This window comes from Lampetra planeri, chromosome 33, assembly GCF_965212315.1.
Source record: "Lampetra planeri chromosome 33, kcLamPlan1.2.h2, whole genome shotgun sequence".
Lineage (NCBI taxonomy): Eukaryota > Metazoa > Chordata > Hyperoartia > Petromyzontiformes > Petromyzontidae > Lampetra > Lampetra planeri.
This window is the reverse complement of record NC_136139.1, coordinates 916,172-931,096: the sequence shown is the minus strand read 5'-3', so window position 1 is coordinate 931,096 and position 14,925 is coordinate 916,172. Positions and strand designations below refer to the sequence as shown.

The following is a 14,925-nucleotide window of genomic DNA, read 5'->3' as shown; positions in this document are numbered from 1 at the left end:
TCACCTCTTTACATGACACGTGCAAACGTAAGCCCCACCACAGGGGGTGCAGCCCTTCACAGCAGCTGCAGAGTCCGCGCCGTGGCGACCTCCTAGGGTTTATTTCGGTTCCCGAAGGAGCTCTCTGCGTGCGGAGCGAAACGTCGGACATCGTGCCGATCGACGTGCGGCGCAACCGGACAACACATCTGAGCGCTGTCTTCATAGCGAGTTTGAAAGCTCGGGGGGCACTTGGAGTAAAACTCCGCACTTCATTCGCCTCCGTCTCAGGGGGCGCTTTCAATCTGGCGCAAGGCTTACGCACAATCCCACCCTGTCCGTAAGCTGCTCGCTCTTTATGTGCTGGATTAGGCTCTGCATCTGTCCTCAGCTGGCCGCCTGAATAGGACAATGGTGTTAACTTCAGCCGATCGAAAGGCAGCAGCCACATAATCCTGTTATAATCCGGCTTCTCCCCTGTGATGGGGCTAATGGTCAACCATTAGCCTCCCGCGGATAATCCCTGACTCTGCCCTCACCTGTCGGAGCGAGGTCCGGGGCGAGAGAGCCGCAGAGCGGAGACGCGCGGGGGAATCGTCGAGCTTCGTTCCGCGCGTCGTGGGACGTTGTGGGGGTAGGGGGAGGTGGGGGGGGCGGGGCTGCCGGCACGCGAGGCTCCCGCAGCTGCGGGTGGCCCGTGAGGTGTCGGCGACACTTCGCCTGCCGTCCCCGGCGCAGCGGGCTGCGTGCGTGGCCGTGCGTGTCGGCGGGAGCCGTCGTGCGGCGGTCAGCGCGCCGCGCTACGAACCCGGCAAAGACCCGTGTTGGATTCCCGCTCATGGCCGACACCGGTGACGATTACCTGAACCGGTCCTGGGCCCCCCCTAGGTCAATTCAGCCTCAAATGATTGCCCGGTGTGTTAACGTCGCCACTCGGGAGACAAAGGCGACCCGGGCGTGGTGCTGGCCACCCACCCCCTCGTGTGCCATGTCGGCCTTCGTAGGTGCTCGCTAACAGCACTTGCCCCAACAGTCTGTTAAGGCTATGGGGGGGGGATCTTTGTCTTTGTCGTGGAGGCTGCGTTAGTTTATGCGTAGCAGAGCTTAGCTCGTCAACAGAGGAAGAGCTGGGCAAGGGGAGAGTATTCACGAAGGCTGTTAATGATGTTTGTAAAACAAAAAACACTCCAGATCCATTAATGACTGTGAATACACTGAGTGATTAATGTGGTTTTTGACTTTAAGCTGGTGTTAGGGTTTTGCAGCTTTACTTTTTCAATTAAATTTTAAATCCTTTTTTTGAAGGATTACTGATGTGTCATTTGGGTTTTAAATAGTCTTTTTATGCATATAAATTAATAAAATAGCAACCGTTCTTGTTATTATTTCCAGTCCTTTATCCATTCACTGCTGGATCAAGGCCTCCTCAGACCATATACGTCATGGGGCCTGTTTGACCATACTTCACCATGCTAGTCACTGCGGGTTGGGATGATGCCTGAGCCCAGGACTGGTCGCCACTGATGTTACCCATGGCCAGGAATAAAACTGAGGTCACCCAGGTTCACAAGCGAAGTGTTCCGGCCACTGCGCCGTCACTGTTCACGTCACCGGATTCTCCCGATTCGAAGGCATTCCGGAAGGAAAGGGGCAACCCCAAAGAAATCGTGCCGAGCGCTCAGAAAGTTACACAACTCTGGTCACGCGCACACGCACGCACACGCCGGATTATACAACGCACCCCCTAACTTTTGCTCTAAAGCACAGGGAAATAAGTGCGTCTTATAATCCGGAGAAAACGATAGTCGGGAAAACGAGTGGTCATTAGAGGGATTACACCGGGTCTTGGCCATTTTTGTGAGTTGGTGCTAGTAAGTGTTGAGCTGGCCATCACTTTTACTAACGTTTCATTATAATTAAAGGAAGCATATTTATTTCAAACAGTTACAAATGGGATCAATTTTAGAGAAGAAAAAACAAAAAAACACAATGCAGAAAGTACGCACTGCCATCTTGGTCAATGAGTGGAGCCCGGTTACATTGACCAGATGGACCATGAGCTGATTTATTAAACGGCTTAAAATAAAAAAATAAAATAGAAACCCTCGAGCACAAACACCAGCAGGCTACCGGTCCCTGGCGAGGCAGTCGGCGTGAGCATTGCTCAGCACTCGCAGGGCCCAGCACACGTCCAGTAAACAAATTGGCTGCAGGGCCACGGTGAATGCGGCCGTGTGTTCAAGCGCGCTCATTAATATTCGCTGCAAGAAGCACGGAAATTGGCTTAAAACAAACGGCCCCTTGGATAGCGGCTTAAAATAAGCCAGGGCAAATACCTGGGGGTGCTTTGGAAATAAATTCATTCACATTTTTTACTTTAAAATGTGATATTTTTTTTGCCAAACATATGGGGTGAGTGAATATGGCTGTTCCTTCATCCCTTTTGTTTTTATGGTGTTGGAAGTTACGTAATAACAATTACACGGTGAAACATGTGCGAGCGTACCAGAGCCTTGTATGGCCTTCCGTTTTAAGGTTGTGTTTGCGCTCGAATGTAGACAAGCACCATTATAGCTGTGGCACAACACCACGGGGAGGCGAGTCAAGGATGCAATGCATTGGAAAGGGGAAGAGTAATGGGAGAGGGAAGAGAGAAGAAGAATGGGAAATAGGAGCAAGAGGATGACGGAGGGACGGAGGAAGGGAAGCAAAGCGGCAGGTAAGTTGAGGATAGTGAGGATGAGGCTACATCAGGGCCTCGGCGCTGCTGTGTCTGTTCTCACAGCGACGTGTCCTCCCCAAGCCCTCTAACTCTGACCAATGTTAAACACGTGCACCTGAGATGCATCGTATAGACTGTTGAGTCACTACAGATCGTTGAGCCACAACGAGCGATATGATATTGTGAGAGATGGGTGGGGGTCTTGAGGAGGCCTTCATCAAGCAGTGGGGTGACAATGTCTGATGATAATGATGATGATGTTGATGTTGATAATGCTGATGATAATGATGTTGATGATGACGATGATAATGATGATGTTGATGACGATGATAATGTTGATGATGTTGATGATGACGATGATAATGTTGATGATGATGTTGATGACGATGATAATGTTGATGATGTTGATGATGACGATGATAATGTTGATGATGTTGATGACGAAGATGATGTTGATGATGTTGATGATGATGATGATAATGTTGATGATGTTGTTGATGACGATGATACTACAGTGGCCGCGTGCTGGGCCCCCCACCATTGTCGTTGCGTCGCCGCAGGCTCGTGGTGAACTCGGCGACGTCGCGAGCCCAAGGGGCCGACTCCTGCCAGGACGCTGCGGCGGAGTTCGTGTCGGAGGTTGTGGCGACGCTGCGGATGCAGTTCGAGTGCGCCCAGACGAGCATCCTCGAAGCCTCCATGACCATGCCCATGCACGGTAGGTAGTGCACGAGGAGGCACCGTTGACGTCAAGCTCCGGTCATCCTCACAGCAGCAGCTGTTGGCTGGCCTTCGAACAAAGACGGTCACGGCATCGCGCGCTTTCAGATGCGCTTCTGCGGCCGTCTGGAAAGCTCTTCCTTCCGAGATTAGGAAGCCACTGGAGTTATGCCCTTTTAAATATAGATTGTAAACGCATTCCTTTAAAACTACTTTTCGTGTTTAGCTTGTTGTCCTTCCCCCGCACCTCCGATTAGCGGTGCGACATAAGTTAAACATACACACATACACATGCAAGCGGTAGAGGTGCAGCCCCGAAATGGCCTGCTCACGCCACTGCTGATGAAAGGGCCTCGGCTGCGGTGAGCACTGGAGTGAGACGTGGTAATGTACTTGTAGAACCGGGTGTTTTGGCCTACTCCAGCACGCTGGGACGATGTTTTGGAAGAGGTGGGAGTTCCCACACTTGACTCCACCGCACGCGACCGACCGACCGACTCACTGCGAGCATAAACATTTTCACGTTCTGTCTACAAATTTCATGAAAGTGACATTCGTGAGTGGAAGCGTTTTTTGACTAATGTTGGGATAAGTGTGGTTCCTGACTGGATGTCAGAGACCGTAACATCACCACGCTGGCAGATGTTGTTCTTCTTCTCTAAGACGTCATCGTTATCATCATTGTCGTCACTGTCAGGACTCTGTTACACAGTTCCCATGTTTACTCATAAAGTGTATACAAAAATACACTCAACCTTATAAGGCTGTATGAGCCACTTATAAATATACGAGCACCGATGGGCTTGTAAGATGTTCCAGATTTTACCAATTTTACGCTGCCTAAATAGATTTGTTCACAAGAAATTGAAATGAAAATAATTTGCAGTCCTTTGTCACTGTTGTGTGAAGGCTCCGTGCAGCATGTTGGTCCAAGGGGCTTGTTTGACCATACTTCACCACGCTTGTCAGCACAGGCCGGTGTGCGGGGTGGGAGGGGACCACGACCAGTTCGTATATAATCGCTCACCACCGACGCAGTGTGGAATATCGTAGTAGCAAAACTAGCTACATATGTTGCTACGGGCCCTGCACTGAATGCTTTCAAGCTATTAATTCCGGTTCAGTGTTTCTGCACTTGCTCTATTACTATAGTACTATACCGCCTTCAACTTTTATGAACGACTGGGTGTTTAAGGTTAGTAATTTGTCATATTATCCGGCAATACAATTACTTTACTATGCAAGTTAAACATTAGAGTTTTTTTTTTATATTTAGAGCCCCTTTATAACAGATGCTACAGGCCCCGCACTAACTTAACCCGGCACTGCACCGACGTTAGCCCGAGGTCGGGAATCGAACTCGGCTCGCGAGGTCCGCAGTGCAGAACTGACGCTTGGTGACGGATTCCGTCGCTCCGCATGGCAGTGGCTCGCCGGCGAGGCGGCCGCCCGCTCGTTGGCACTGGCGGCGCTCGACCTCCGCCCAGAGCGCCAACCAGCCGTGTAAAACGTTAACTTTTTTTCACCGAGCGCGCAATAATGTTTGAGCGTAAGCAAATGTGAAGAAGAAAAAAAGCCGTGGCTATTTTCTTGACTTGGAATATATATTTTTGGGGTAGTAAATTCACGTAACCCTTTTTTGTTTTCCATAAGCATGGCATTCAGGTGCTTTCACAAGTGCACGGCGAGCCCACTTCCACACTGGTTAGGACAAAATGAAACATGTGAGTGTGAGCTGTTAGAAATGTACCCGACAGGCATTTCAGCGGCACTGACGATCCGCAATGTCACCGTGTGAAGGCAAAGTCGACATTTGGCCGCCCGCCGGGCGAACGGGCTAGGCTGTGTAGGCCGGGATTCGTAACCGATTTTCCTGCCAAAAAACCCTTTAGCTTGGTGTGAGAAAACTTGGCGGTGTCGTGCATGTACACGAATGTATTAAGTTCTACCACGATTGATTTTTGTGGTTAAAAACATCTAAGTGTGAAAAATTACAATATTTTTTCTCCCCCCCCACGTTTTCCTTTCAAGTGAACAGAATGGGCCTCATTGTGCCTGCCAAACGTGCCGGTTATTTCGGATGGGTTGCGCTAGTCTCCTGCTCAAAGAATGTTGTATTCAATTATTTACAAGTCATAAACCATTATAAATTTGCTGTGCCCCTTGTATGGTTACTGTGGCTAAAAGCGGCAATAGCGGCAGAATGGCCCTGATTTCCACAGCGTTCCTTACGATCCCAGAGTAGACCATCAGGTGGTGGGGGGTGGGGGGGGGTCCTCTGGAGGAAATGTGCTGCTCATGGTTACAGCCCCACGCGAGAGCCGCCCCTGCCTTTGGGCAAAATTATCTGGAATGCGATACTGGCGATTAGGCCTAATTACCTGGCATTTTGGACCCTCCTGCTGTAATTGTGCATTAATTGGATCCACGGATTGGGCCCCTCCTCTTCCTTTTCCTGTCGGCACTGGCACGAGGCCTCCCAGCTGGCGACCCGTCATAGCCCCTCCGCGGAGCGGGTGTCGGGAGCCGTTACGTGCGGGGGTGTGTGACGCCAGGGCGTGTGACGTGAGGGTGTGACGTGAGGTGTGTGACATGAGGGTGTGTGACGTGAGGCTGTGTGATGCCAGGGCGTGTGACGTGAGGTGTGTGACGTGACGCCGTGTGATGTGAGGCTGTGTGACGCCAGGGCGTGTGACATGAGGGTGTGACGTGAGGGTGTGTGACGTGAGGCTGTGTGACGCCAGGGCGTTGTGATGTGAGGGTGTGATGTGAGGCTGTGTGACGTGAGGGTGTGTGACGTCAGGCTGTGTGACGTGATGCCGTGTGATGTGAGACTGTGTGACGTGAGGGTGTGACGTGAGGCTGTGTGACGTGAGGGTGTGTGACGTGAGGGTGTGACGTGACGCTGTGTGACGTGAGGGTGTGACGTGAGGTGTGTGACGTGAGGGTGTGACGTGAGGTGTGTGACGTGAGGTGTGTGACGTGAGGATGTGTGACGTGAGGTGTGTGACGTGAGGTGTGTGACGTGTGTGTGTGACGTGAGGATGTGTGACGTGAGGTGTGTGACGTGAGGTGTGTGACGTGTGTGTGTGACGTGAGGGTGTGTGACGTGAGGTGTGTGACGTGAGGGTGTGACGTGAGGGTGTGACGTGAGGTGTGTGACGTGAGGGTGTGTGACGTGAGGTGTGTGACGTGAGGGTGTGACGTGAGGGTGTGTGACGTGAGGTGTGTGACGTGAGGTGTGTGACGTGAGGTGTGTGACGTGTGTGTGTGACGTGAGGGTGTGACGTGAGGTGTGTGACGTGAGGCTGTGTGACGTGAGGTGTGTGACGTGTGTGTTTGACGTGAGGGTGTGTGACGTGTGTGTGTGACGTGAGGGGGTGTGACGTGAGGTGTGTGACGTGAGGTGTGTGACGTGAGGTGTGTGACGTGAGGGTGTGACGTGAGGGTGTGTGACGTGAGGGTGTGTGACGTGAGGTGTGTGACGTGAGGGTGTGTGACGTGAGGGTGTGTGACGTGAGGTGTGTGACGTGAGGCTGTGTGACGTGAGGTGTGTGACGTGAGGGTGTGACGTGAGGTGTGTGACGTGAGGCTGTGTGACGTGAGGTGTGTGACGTGAGGTGTGTGACGTGAGGCTGTGTGACGTGAGGTGTGTGACGTGAGGGTGTGACGTGAGGTGTGTGACGTGAGGCTGTGTGACGTGAGGTGTGTGACGTGAGGGTGTGACGTGAGGTGTGTGACGTGAGGGTGTGTGACGTGAGGTGTGTGACGTGAGGGTGTGTGACGTGAGGCTGTGTGACGTGAGGTGTGTGACGTGAGGGTGTGACGTGAGGTGTGTGACGTGAGGCTGTGTGACGTGAGGTGTGTGACGTGAGGGTGTGACGTGAGGTGTGTGACGTGAGGCTGTGTGACGTGAGGGTGTTATGTGAGGGTGTGTGACGTGAGGGTGTGTGACGTGCGGTGTGTGACGTGAGGGTGTGACGTGAGGTGTGTGACGTGAGGCTGTGTGACGTGAGGTGTGTGACGTGAGGTGTGTGACGTGAGGGTGTGACGTGAGGCTGTGACGTGAGGTGTGTGACGTGAGGGTGTGACGTGAGGTGTGTGACGTGAGGTGTGTGACGTGAGGTGTGTGACGTGAGGGTGTGACGTGAGGCTGTGACGTGAGGTGTGTGACGTGAGGGTGTGACGTGAGGTGTGTGACGTGAGGTGTGTGACGTGAGGCTGTGTGACGTGAGGTGTGTGACGTGAGGGTGTGACGTGAGGTGTGTGACGTGAGGGTGTGACGTGAGGTGTGTGACGTGAGGTGTGTGACGTGAGGTGTGTGACGTGAGGCTGTGACGTGAGGTGTGTGACGTGAGGGTGTGACGTGAGGTGTGTGACGTGAGGGTGTGACGTGAGGTGTGTGACGTGAGGGTGTGACGTGAGGTGTGTGACGTGAGGCTGTGACGTGAGGTGTGTGACGTGAGGGTGTGACGTGAGGTGTGTGACGTGAGGGTGTGACGTGAGGTGTGTGACGTGAGGGTGTGTGACGTGAGGGTGTGTGACGTGAGGTGTGTGACGTGAGGCTGTGTGACGTGAGGTGTGTGACGTGAGGGTGTGACGTGAGGTGTGTGACGTGAGGGTATGACGTGAGGTGTGTGACGTGAGGCTGTGACGTGAGGTGTGTGACGTGAGGGTGTGACGTGAGGCTGTGACGTGAGGTGTGTGACGTGAGGGTGTGACGTGAGGTGTGTGACGTGAGGTGTGTGACGTGAGGCTGTGTGACGTGAGGGTGTGTGACGTGAGGTGTGTGACGTGAAGGTGTGTGACGTGAGGTGTGTGACGTGAGGTGTGTGACGTGAGGTGTGTGACGTGAGGGTGTGACGTGAGGTGTGTTACGTGAGGCTGTGTGACGTGAGGTGTGTGACGTGAGGTGTGTGACGTGAGGTGTGTGACGTGAGGTGTGTGACGTGAGGTGTGTGACGTGAGGTGTGTGACGTAAGGGTGTGACGCAAGGCGTGTGACGAGGGAGGCGTCACTACCATCGCATCAAGGGTTTGCCATCCAAATGCGGTCGCGATGAACGTCGGATGTTTATCTGCAGTCGGGGGACGTAATCGATGCCGGGGGGTTGTTTTTGTTTTTAGCGCAGAAGAGATGTTGTAGAAAACGGCAAAGGAAAGAAAAAAAGACAAAACATATCCAGTTAAAAGGCTCTCTTGAGTTGAGTAATTTCACTAAACTACCCGCAAAGACAGAATTGTGTTCAACAAAGTGGTTTCCATGGATATATTAACTCACGGGTGAGGTTGAGAGTATATTGGTATAAAAATAACGTTGCCAAATTTTAAGTCAGCGTAGGCTTTGGTGAAATGTTTTTTATATTATGTTTCTCATGGTCACGGCATGAAATCGTCTCTAATGTCCAACTAAATGTGCTGCCGAAGTCTTTTAAAGTTTATTTTGAACCCCGGGGGTAGGGTGACGGTGTCATGAGTTCAATTCCCTACCGCATCTAACGTGAGTGAAAAATTACATCTCATATCTATATTTTCGCACCGGTGACCAGTGTGGTGAAGTTTGGTTGAACAGCCCCCATGACTTACTCGGCATGGGGTAGGCTTTAATCCAGCAGTGGATCTTGACAAAGGGTTGTACACTTTTTACATGTATCTTGCAAACAATAAAAACCAGTCCCGTCGTGGTGTCAAGGTTATGCACAAGTGATTGCTGCCGATCCTAGGCCAGAACTGGGCCATTCCTGGGCCAGCAGAGCCTTGCTCCCGGTGCTCATGGGAATGACGAGTAAGGCAACCGATGTCGCTCTGACAGGACCAGGAGAATCGTCCCAAGTTCTTCTCTCGAGTTGACTTTGGAGTCGACCTGCTGACTGGCAAATTATTGTGGCACCCGCTCGTGTCGCTGGATGGACAGAGGCGGGGGAGGGGGGTGTACTTAATGAAACGCTCCCCATTGTTTCAACTGCCGCGCCGGGGGATCGAACCGGCCGGCCTATTGATTTGCCGCGGCGAGTGCCCGGAGCGTCATTGCATCGCGGCAGCGGCGCTCGATGGGCGAGGACGTTGGATCAAATGAGCGGTGCGGGATTCGCGAATGGCAACCGGGAGAGCCGTTTCGCAACCTCTACTGCCGGTGGACTTTCATCGGCAATCGAGCGGTGGCTGTGTGGAGTTGATGTTGAAATTTGGTCTGCTTCCAGTGCAGGGCAGAAAAAATTACAATCATCCAAAATATTGGTATTGGGCTTCCCAAAATTCGTTTTGGCCATTCGCTCACGCACTATGTTGCCGGCACCCTGGAACGTTGCCGGCACCCTGGAACGTTGCGGGCCAAATTTGTCTTCACGTTGTGACGCTTTAGAGAAAATCTCGCTTTTCGTTGGAAATCTTGGTCCGCATCACGGAGCAGCCGTTCTCTCACCGTGTTGTTTTTCTAGGCGTGTAACAGCTGCGTTTCCAGTGTTCGGTGGCTGATTTTGGCTGGAGTCGTGGCAATAACTGAAAATATCAGTGCCTTGATGTAGCTGCGTTCGCTCATTGTGGAAAAAAAGCAATGTAATTGCAGGCTGTTTACCATCTTGAGACGCGTTGAAATGTGATGTGATTAGTTTTTTAGCGCACATCAAGAAGGCAAGACAAACGCCTTTACGTGGCACCATGAGGTTCATGTTTTCCTTCCATTTAGGAAACACGTTTTCTTTGTTGTTCTGCATTTGTGAAACGTTCTGCCTCTGTAAATCCAAAACGTTCGTGACAAGAATGGCACAAAATAAAAGCACTGATGAAAACCACATTGTAATAAGTAATGTTTTGGAATGTCGGAGCCCGTAATGAATAAATGCGGTATACGGGGAAGGCTTTAGACTCGGGCCCTGTGCGTTGAGACCTACGTGTTTAAACTTCACGAAGCCACGTTATTATTTCCATAATAGAGGGGTTGTTTTGGGTTAGGTCGCGTAAATATAAATACATCGTTAAACCCGCCACCACCCGACACAGCCAACGAGTAAGGTTTGTCACGTAAACAGAACGTGCCAATTCGTCACTAGTACAGCACACCGGTGTGTTGGAGAGCCAAGCCACAACATTTACAATCTGAGTACGACGTTTCGCCAGTAATTACAGCTAGCTTCATCAGGCGGACAGCAGCCAGATTTGTGTAGAAATCTTCCTGTTTCGTTCCTTAAATAGAGGGGTAGATGTGATGACATCACTTGTGAGCCCTTCACGTGCGAAGGGGGGGGGATTATTGAATGCATATCAATGACAATGGGTATCCATTGCCGGTTAGGTTATTTGTACGGTAATCGACAAACATTATGCATTCACATTGTTAACCACTCATATTTACTCGATCTAACCCAAAAAACGTATATTTGGATGATATTGGTCATGACAGCCTATGTGTTAAACACTGTTATTATTTGTCTCATACTTATTTGTACGATGCCTTTCTTTTGTATTTTGTAACATGCATAACTCAAGAGTGGTGAAACAGATTATTGGGAGCAGGGGTGTAGTGGTTATTAGCAATACTGCGCTCTAAACTTAGTAACCTGAGTTTGATTCCAGAGGACAGCTCCTCTCCTCCCCCGCCCAATCAATTACACCAACCCGCATTGACCAGCGTGGTGAAGTATGGTCAAATAACACTCATGGCTATCACGATATGGGGAAGCTTTCATTCAGCTGCAGTGAATTGATAAGGAGATTTAAATTAATAATTGTTATTATTTTTAAAAGAGGCATATTACTAAACTTCAAATCTAGAATTGCCGAGGATTTTTTACACATTACGATCTACTTCATAAATACACATGGGAGATCAAAAAAATAATACATATTATTCTTAAAAATAAATTTGGTTAATTATTAGTAATATCACGTGATTAATTTATTAGTTTTCATTTTAATTTATTTAATTTTTTACCTACGTGACTTTACCGAAAAAACCTAAGAGTATGAATCCTCGGCAAACCAGGAATAATACAAAATGTTCAATTGTTGCTGCAGAATTCCCTTGTGTTTAATGCTGTACCCTGTGTAGTGTTTTACAGACGGACTCTTCAACGTCTTTTGTAGCACACACTTTTATTAACACGGTCCCTATGCACTGAGGGATATACGGTCCCCTCACCCGTTACACTCAGAACGTACAAGCCCCCGTACCCTACAGGCTACTCAATATCCCGCTCTTTCAGTGTCCTCTGACTGGACCTAGGGAGATGTCTCCCGACCACTGGTTACACTGAACCCTAGCCCTGATAAGGGCTGGAGGGCTTGGTCCAGGGTCCTAAGCTTCTTCCGCTGCCTTGGGTCTTCGTGTGGTTCAACTCCCCGAGAGCTCTGAGCGCTCTGGCTTTATACTTGCTCGTGGCCGGGTTGTCCAATCCCCGGCCACCTTGTGGAACCCTGTGATTGGTCGTTCCCAATATGCTTTTCGATCCCAATTCACCCTATCTGACCCTGACCGTTTGGTCGCGCGGGAAAACCTTGTTTACGGTCAGCTCTCACAGCTTGTGAGACCCTGACCGTTAGTTTTAGCGGGAATACCTTGTTAACGATTTGCTCTCCGAGTTTGTGAATATCGAGTGGGTAACTCTACTACACCTGTACTTTGATGCTTAATGTTGTACCCTGTACTTTTCTGTGGGTTTAGGACACAAGGCCATTTTATAAAACATTGCCTTTTACATATGTTATCAGCTGAAGATTGGTAACATGTGTAAAACTTTTATTGATGGTGTTATTTGTGAGTTTCGCTATTTGCGGTGAATCATACCTTGCAAAGACTAATGTTGAAATGATTCCCGTGGGGGGGGAGAAGTTAATGATCTAGCCACTAATTGATTATCTGGGCAAATTTTTGTTGTGAGCCCTCCACCACGGGACATAGCCAAACAATTCAGAGTGTCGCTTGTGCAACAATTGAACGTGGCTATTGTTATTGTTTCAGCCTGAAGAACAATACTCACAACCAACTTCACCATTTAGAAACGAGGTTTCGCTTGAAACTGCATCGGGCAGCTTCAGGTCAGAGACCAAGTGGTCAGAATAACCGTTGTCTCCCGTGTGTCACGACACCACAGGAACCGTAGAAGTGGACATCCATCTCAACGACGGCCCAACTCTTCTGTCTTGCAGGAGCGATCATGGCGCTGCGTCGGTGTCTCACCGAGGTCCCGGAATCTCTCGTGCTCTTTGGAAGCTCCCAGAATTCCGCGGCGCAGCGCGGCCTCATCCCCAGCCTGGTCGCCATGGCCGCCGCCATCTCGCGCTTCATCCTGCGAGTGCTGTACGGGGCACCGCACGGGGGCAGCACCGACCTCGGCACCGGTGAGGAGCTGCGGCGGGGTCGTTCCGCTCCGCTCTGCGGTTCCCTCGGGAGTTACCCCAATAACCAGGTTACCCCGATAACCGAGTTACCCCGATAACCAGGTTACCCCGGTAACAAGTTTATACCGATAACTGATTTGCACCGATACCAATTTACGATAACCGCATTCAATTGATAACCGATTTACACTGAAATCTGATTTACACCGATAATATAATCGATTTCTAACGATTACCAATTTAAACTGATAACCGGTTACCGGTGTAACTTGGTTAATGCGATAACCGATTTACGCCGATAACTGATTCGTCTTCTCTGCGGTGCGTCTCAAGCGTGCGTCTCCCGATGCTGCCCTTAGAGCGCTGCGGAGCGTCCAGTTCCAGCTTCTCCGCCAATGTCCACGTTTGGGATCCGCGTCACAGCGGGGACTGTTGCAGCGGTGCGTGACGCACGTGCGTCTCTCGCTTGTCATTGTCGGGTTCAGTTTTCCCAAAAGCCTCTTGAGTTCGTCATTTTGATCCCGACCCACCTTCTGATTGTGTCATTAAGTTGTACGTAAGTTTAGTTTTTGTCCTATGTGTCTCGAGTCCAACTTTGCAGCCTTCTCTTTATTCGAGAAACAAAGGGGGGACACGTGGATTAGAGAACATAGCGCAGGTTCGTAGAAAGTGGGCTCGGACAGGAGACATCGCCAGAAGGGATGATGGCCGGAATAACTGCTGCTGAACTATTTGAACCTGAACCGAGACTTGCCCAGCATCATCCCCCCTTCACAACCCACATTGACCAGTCTGGCGAAGTATGGTCAAACAACGCCCATGACCGACACGGCGTGGGGGGGCTTTTATCCAGTACACGGATACTATGAATGTGCGCTTTCACACAAAACACAACAAAGACTCCCCTATCGGCGTATACCGTTTGAACAAATACACACAGATATTAATGCCAATACCGTGCACAAGGAGGTGATGTGGCCAACATTACGCCCAGCCATCTTTGTCTCTCCAGAGTTGGATGTTTCCACCGCTCACCCACGTGCTCATTTCATGGCTGATTTGACCGCCTTTGGTGTGAGCCATGGCCAGGAATTCAACTCGAGGCTCCGTGGTCGTGAGCACACCCACGGTGCCGAGGAGAAGCGGGATGACGCCTCGGAGACTGAAAAGGCATTCGGTGGAACGTTTTGTCCGCAGCAGCAGCAGCTTGTGTGCCTGCTTTAGAACACTGCCTCATGTTTCCAATAAACGTAGCCCCCTGCATTCCTCACCTCTTGAGCAATAATCGGAATTGATGTTAGAAAGCACTACCCCAACAGCAGTGTAATATATATATGGAAATGGCATTTTTATTTGCAACAACACGTCAAGGATGTTATAAATAGGAGTGCTAAATCGTTGCGTTGGTTCCGCTGTGGTGACGACTGAACGGGTTCACGGAGAGCGGTGCTACACTGGCCACCTCCTCGCAACGGCGATCTCAGCTTTCAGCGTGACGGTTGTTGTTGTTGTTGTCGACCATCTTCTTCTAAAACAAATATTGTGGGCGGAGACCGCGACGGTTGTGTCAAAGTACGTCTTGACAGTTGTTGTCGTCGTGTCGCGTGAACGTCGCTCGGACTCGGGGCTCTCACCGTGAGGTTCCGCGTCCGCCGTGTAAGTCAGTCGGCGATGGTACAGCGAGGTTAAGTCACTCGGCGATGGTACAGCGAGGTTAAGTCAGTCGAGGCAGGTCGTGTGTGGCAGGGTAAAGTGTGGGTACTCCCACCACGGGTGGTCAGCGTGGAAGAGTAGACCAAATACCCTCTAGAGCTCCCCTGTAGTGGGGCACGGCCTTATGTTTTATTAAATCTTAAATGTGGCGTGATTTTCGGTCTGAAATCACTGCACAAAGGATACGTATCACATAGCGGTTGTTTAAAAGACTCACGTTGTACGAGAGCGGACACTGCTTGTCTGCTGCACAGGTAGACGAACATTTGTTGATGGTTGTGAAGGCCGCTGGACAATATTGCCATTTGATGTTCCAAACGGATATTTTTGTTGCCTTCGGCCGGGTGGAGGAGTCACTTCCCGCTGTCTCTTGCCAATCAGAGCACAATTGCGGTGCAATTCGGATGTCAACCGATTTGCATACATTTTTGAGCATTTAAAATTTAAAGTTAAAGC

General features: G+C 50.5%; 1 protein-coding gene across 1 annotated transcript in view; it reads left to right on the top strand.

Annotated features, from left to right (window-relative positions):
* Positions 1–14,925, top strand: part of LOC144729825 (uncharacterized) — a 119,465-nt gene that overhangs the window by 61,723 nt on the left and 42,817 nt on the right. Inside the window, exons 18-19 of the mRNA XM_078610340.1 lie at positions 3,262–3,419; positions 12,565–12,756. Coding sequence (XP_078466466.1) covers positions 3,262–3,419; positions 12,565–12,756 — 350 coding nt within the window. The remainder of the gene's footprint in view (positions 1–3,261; positions 3,420–12,564; positions 12,757–14,925) is intronic.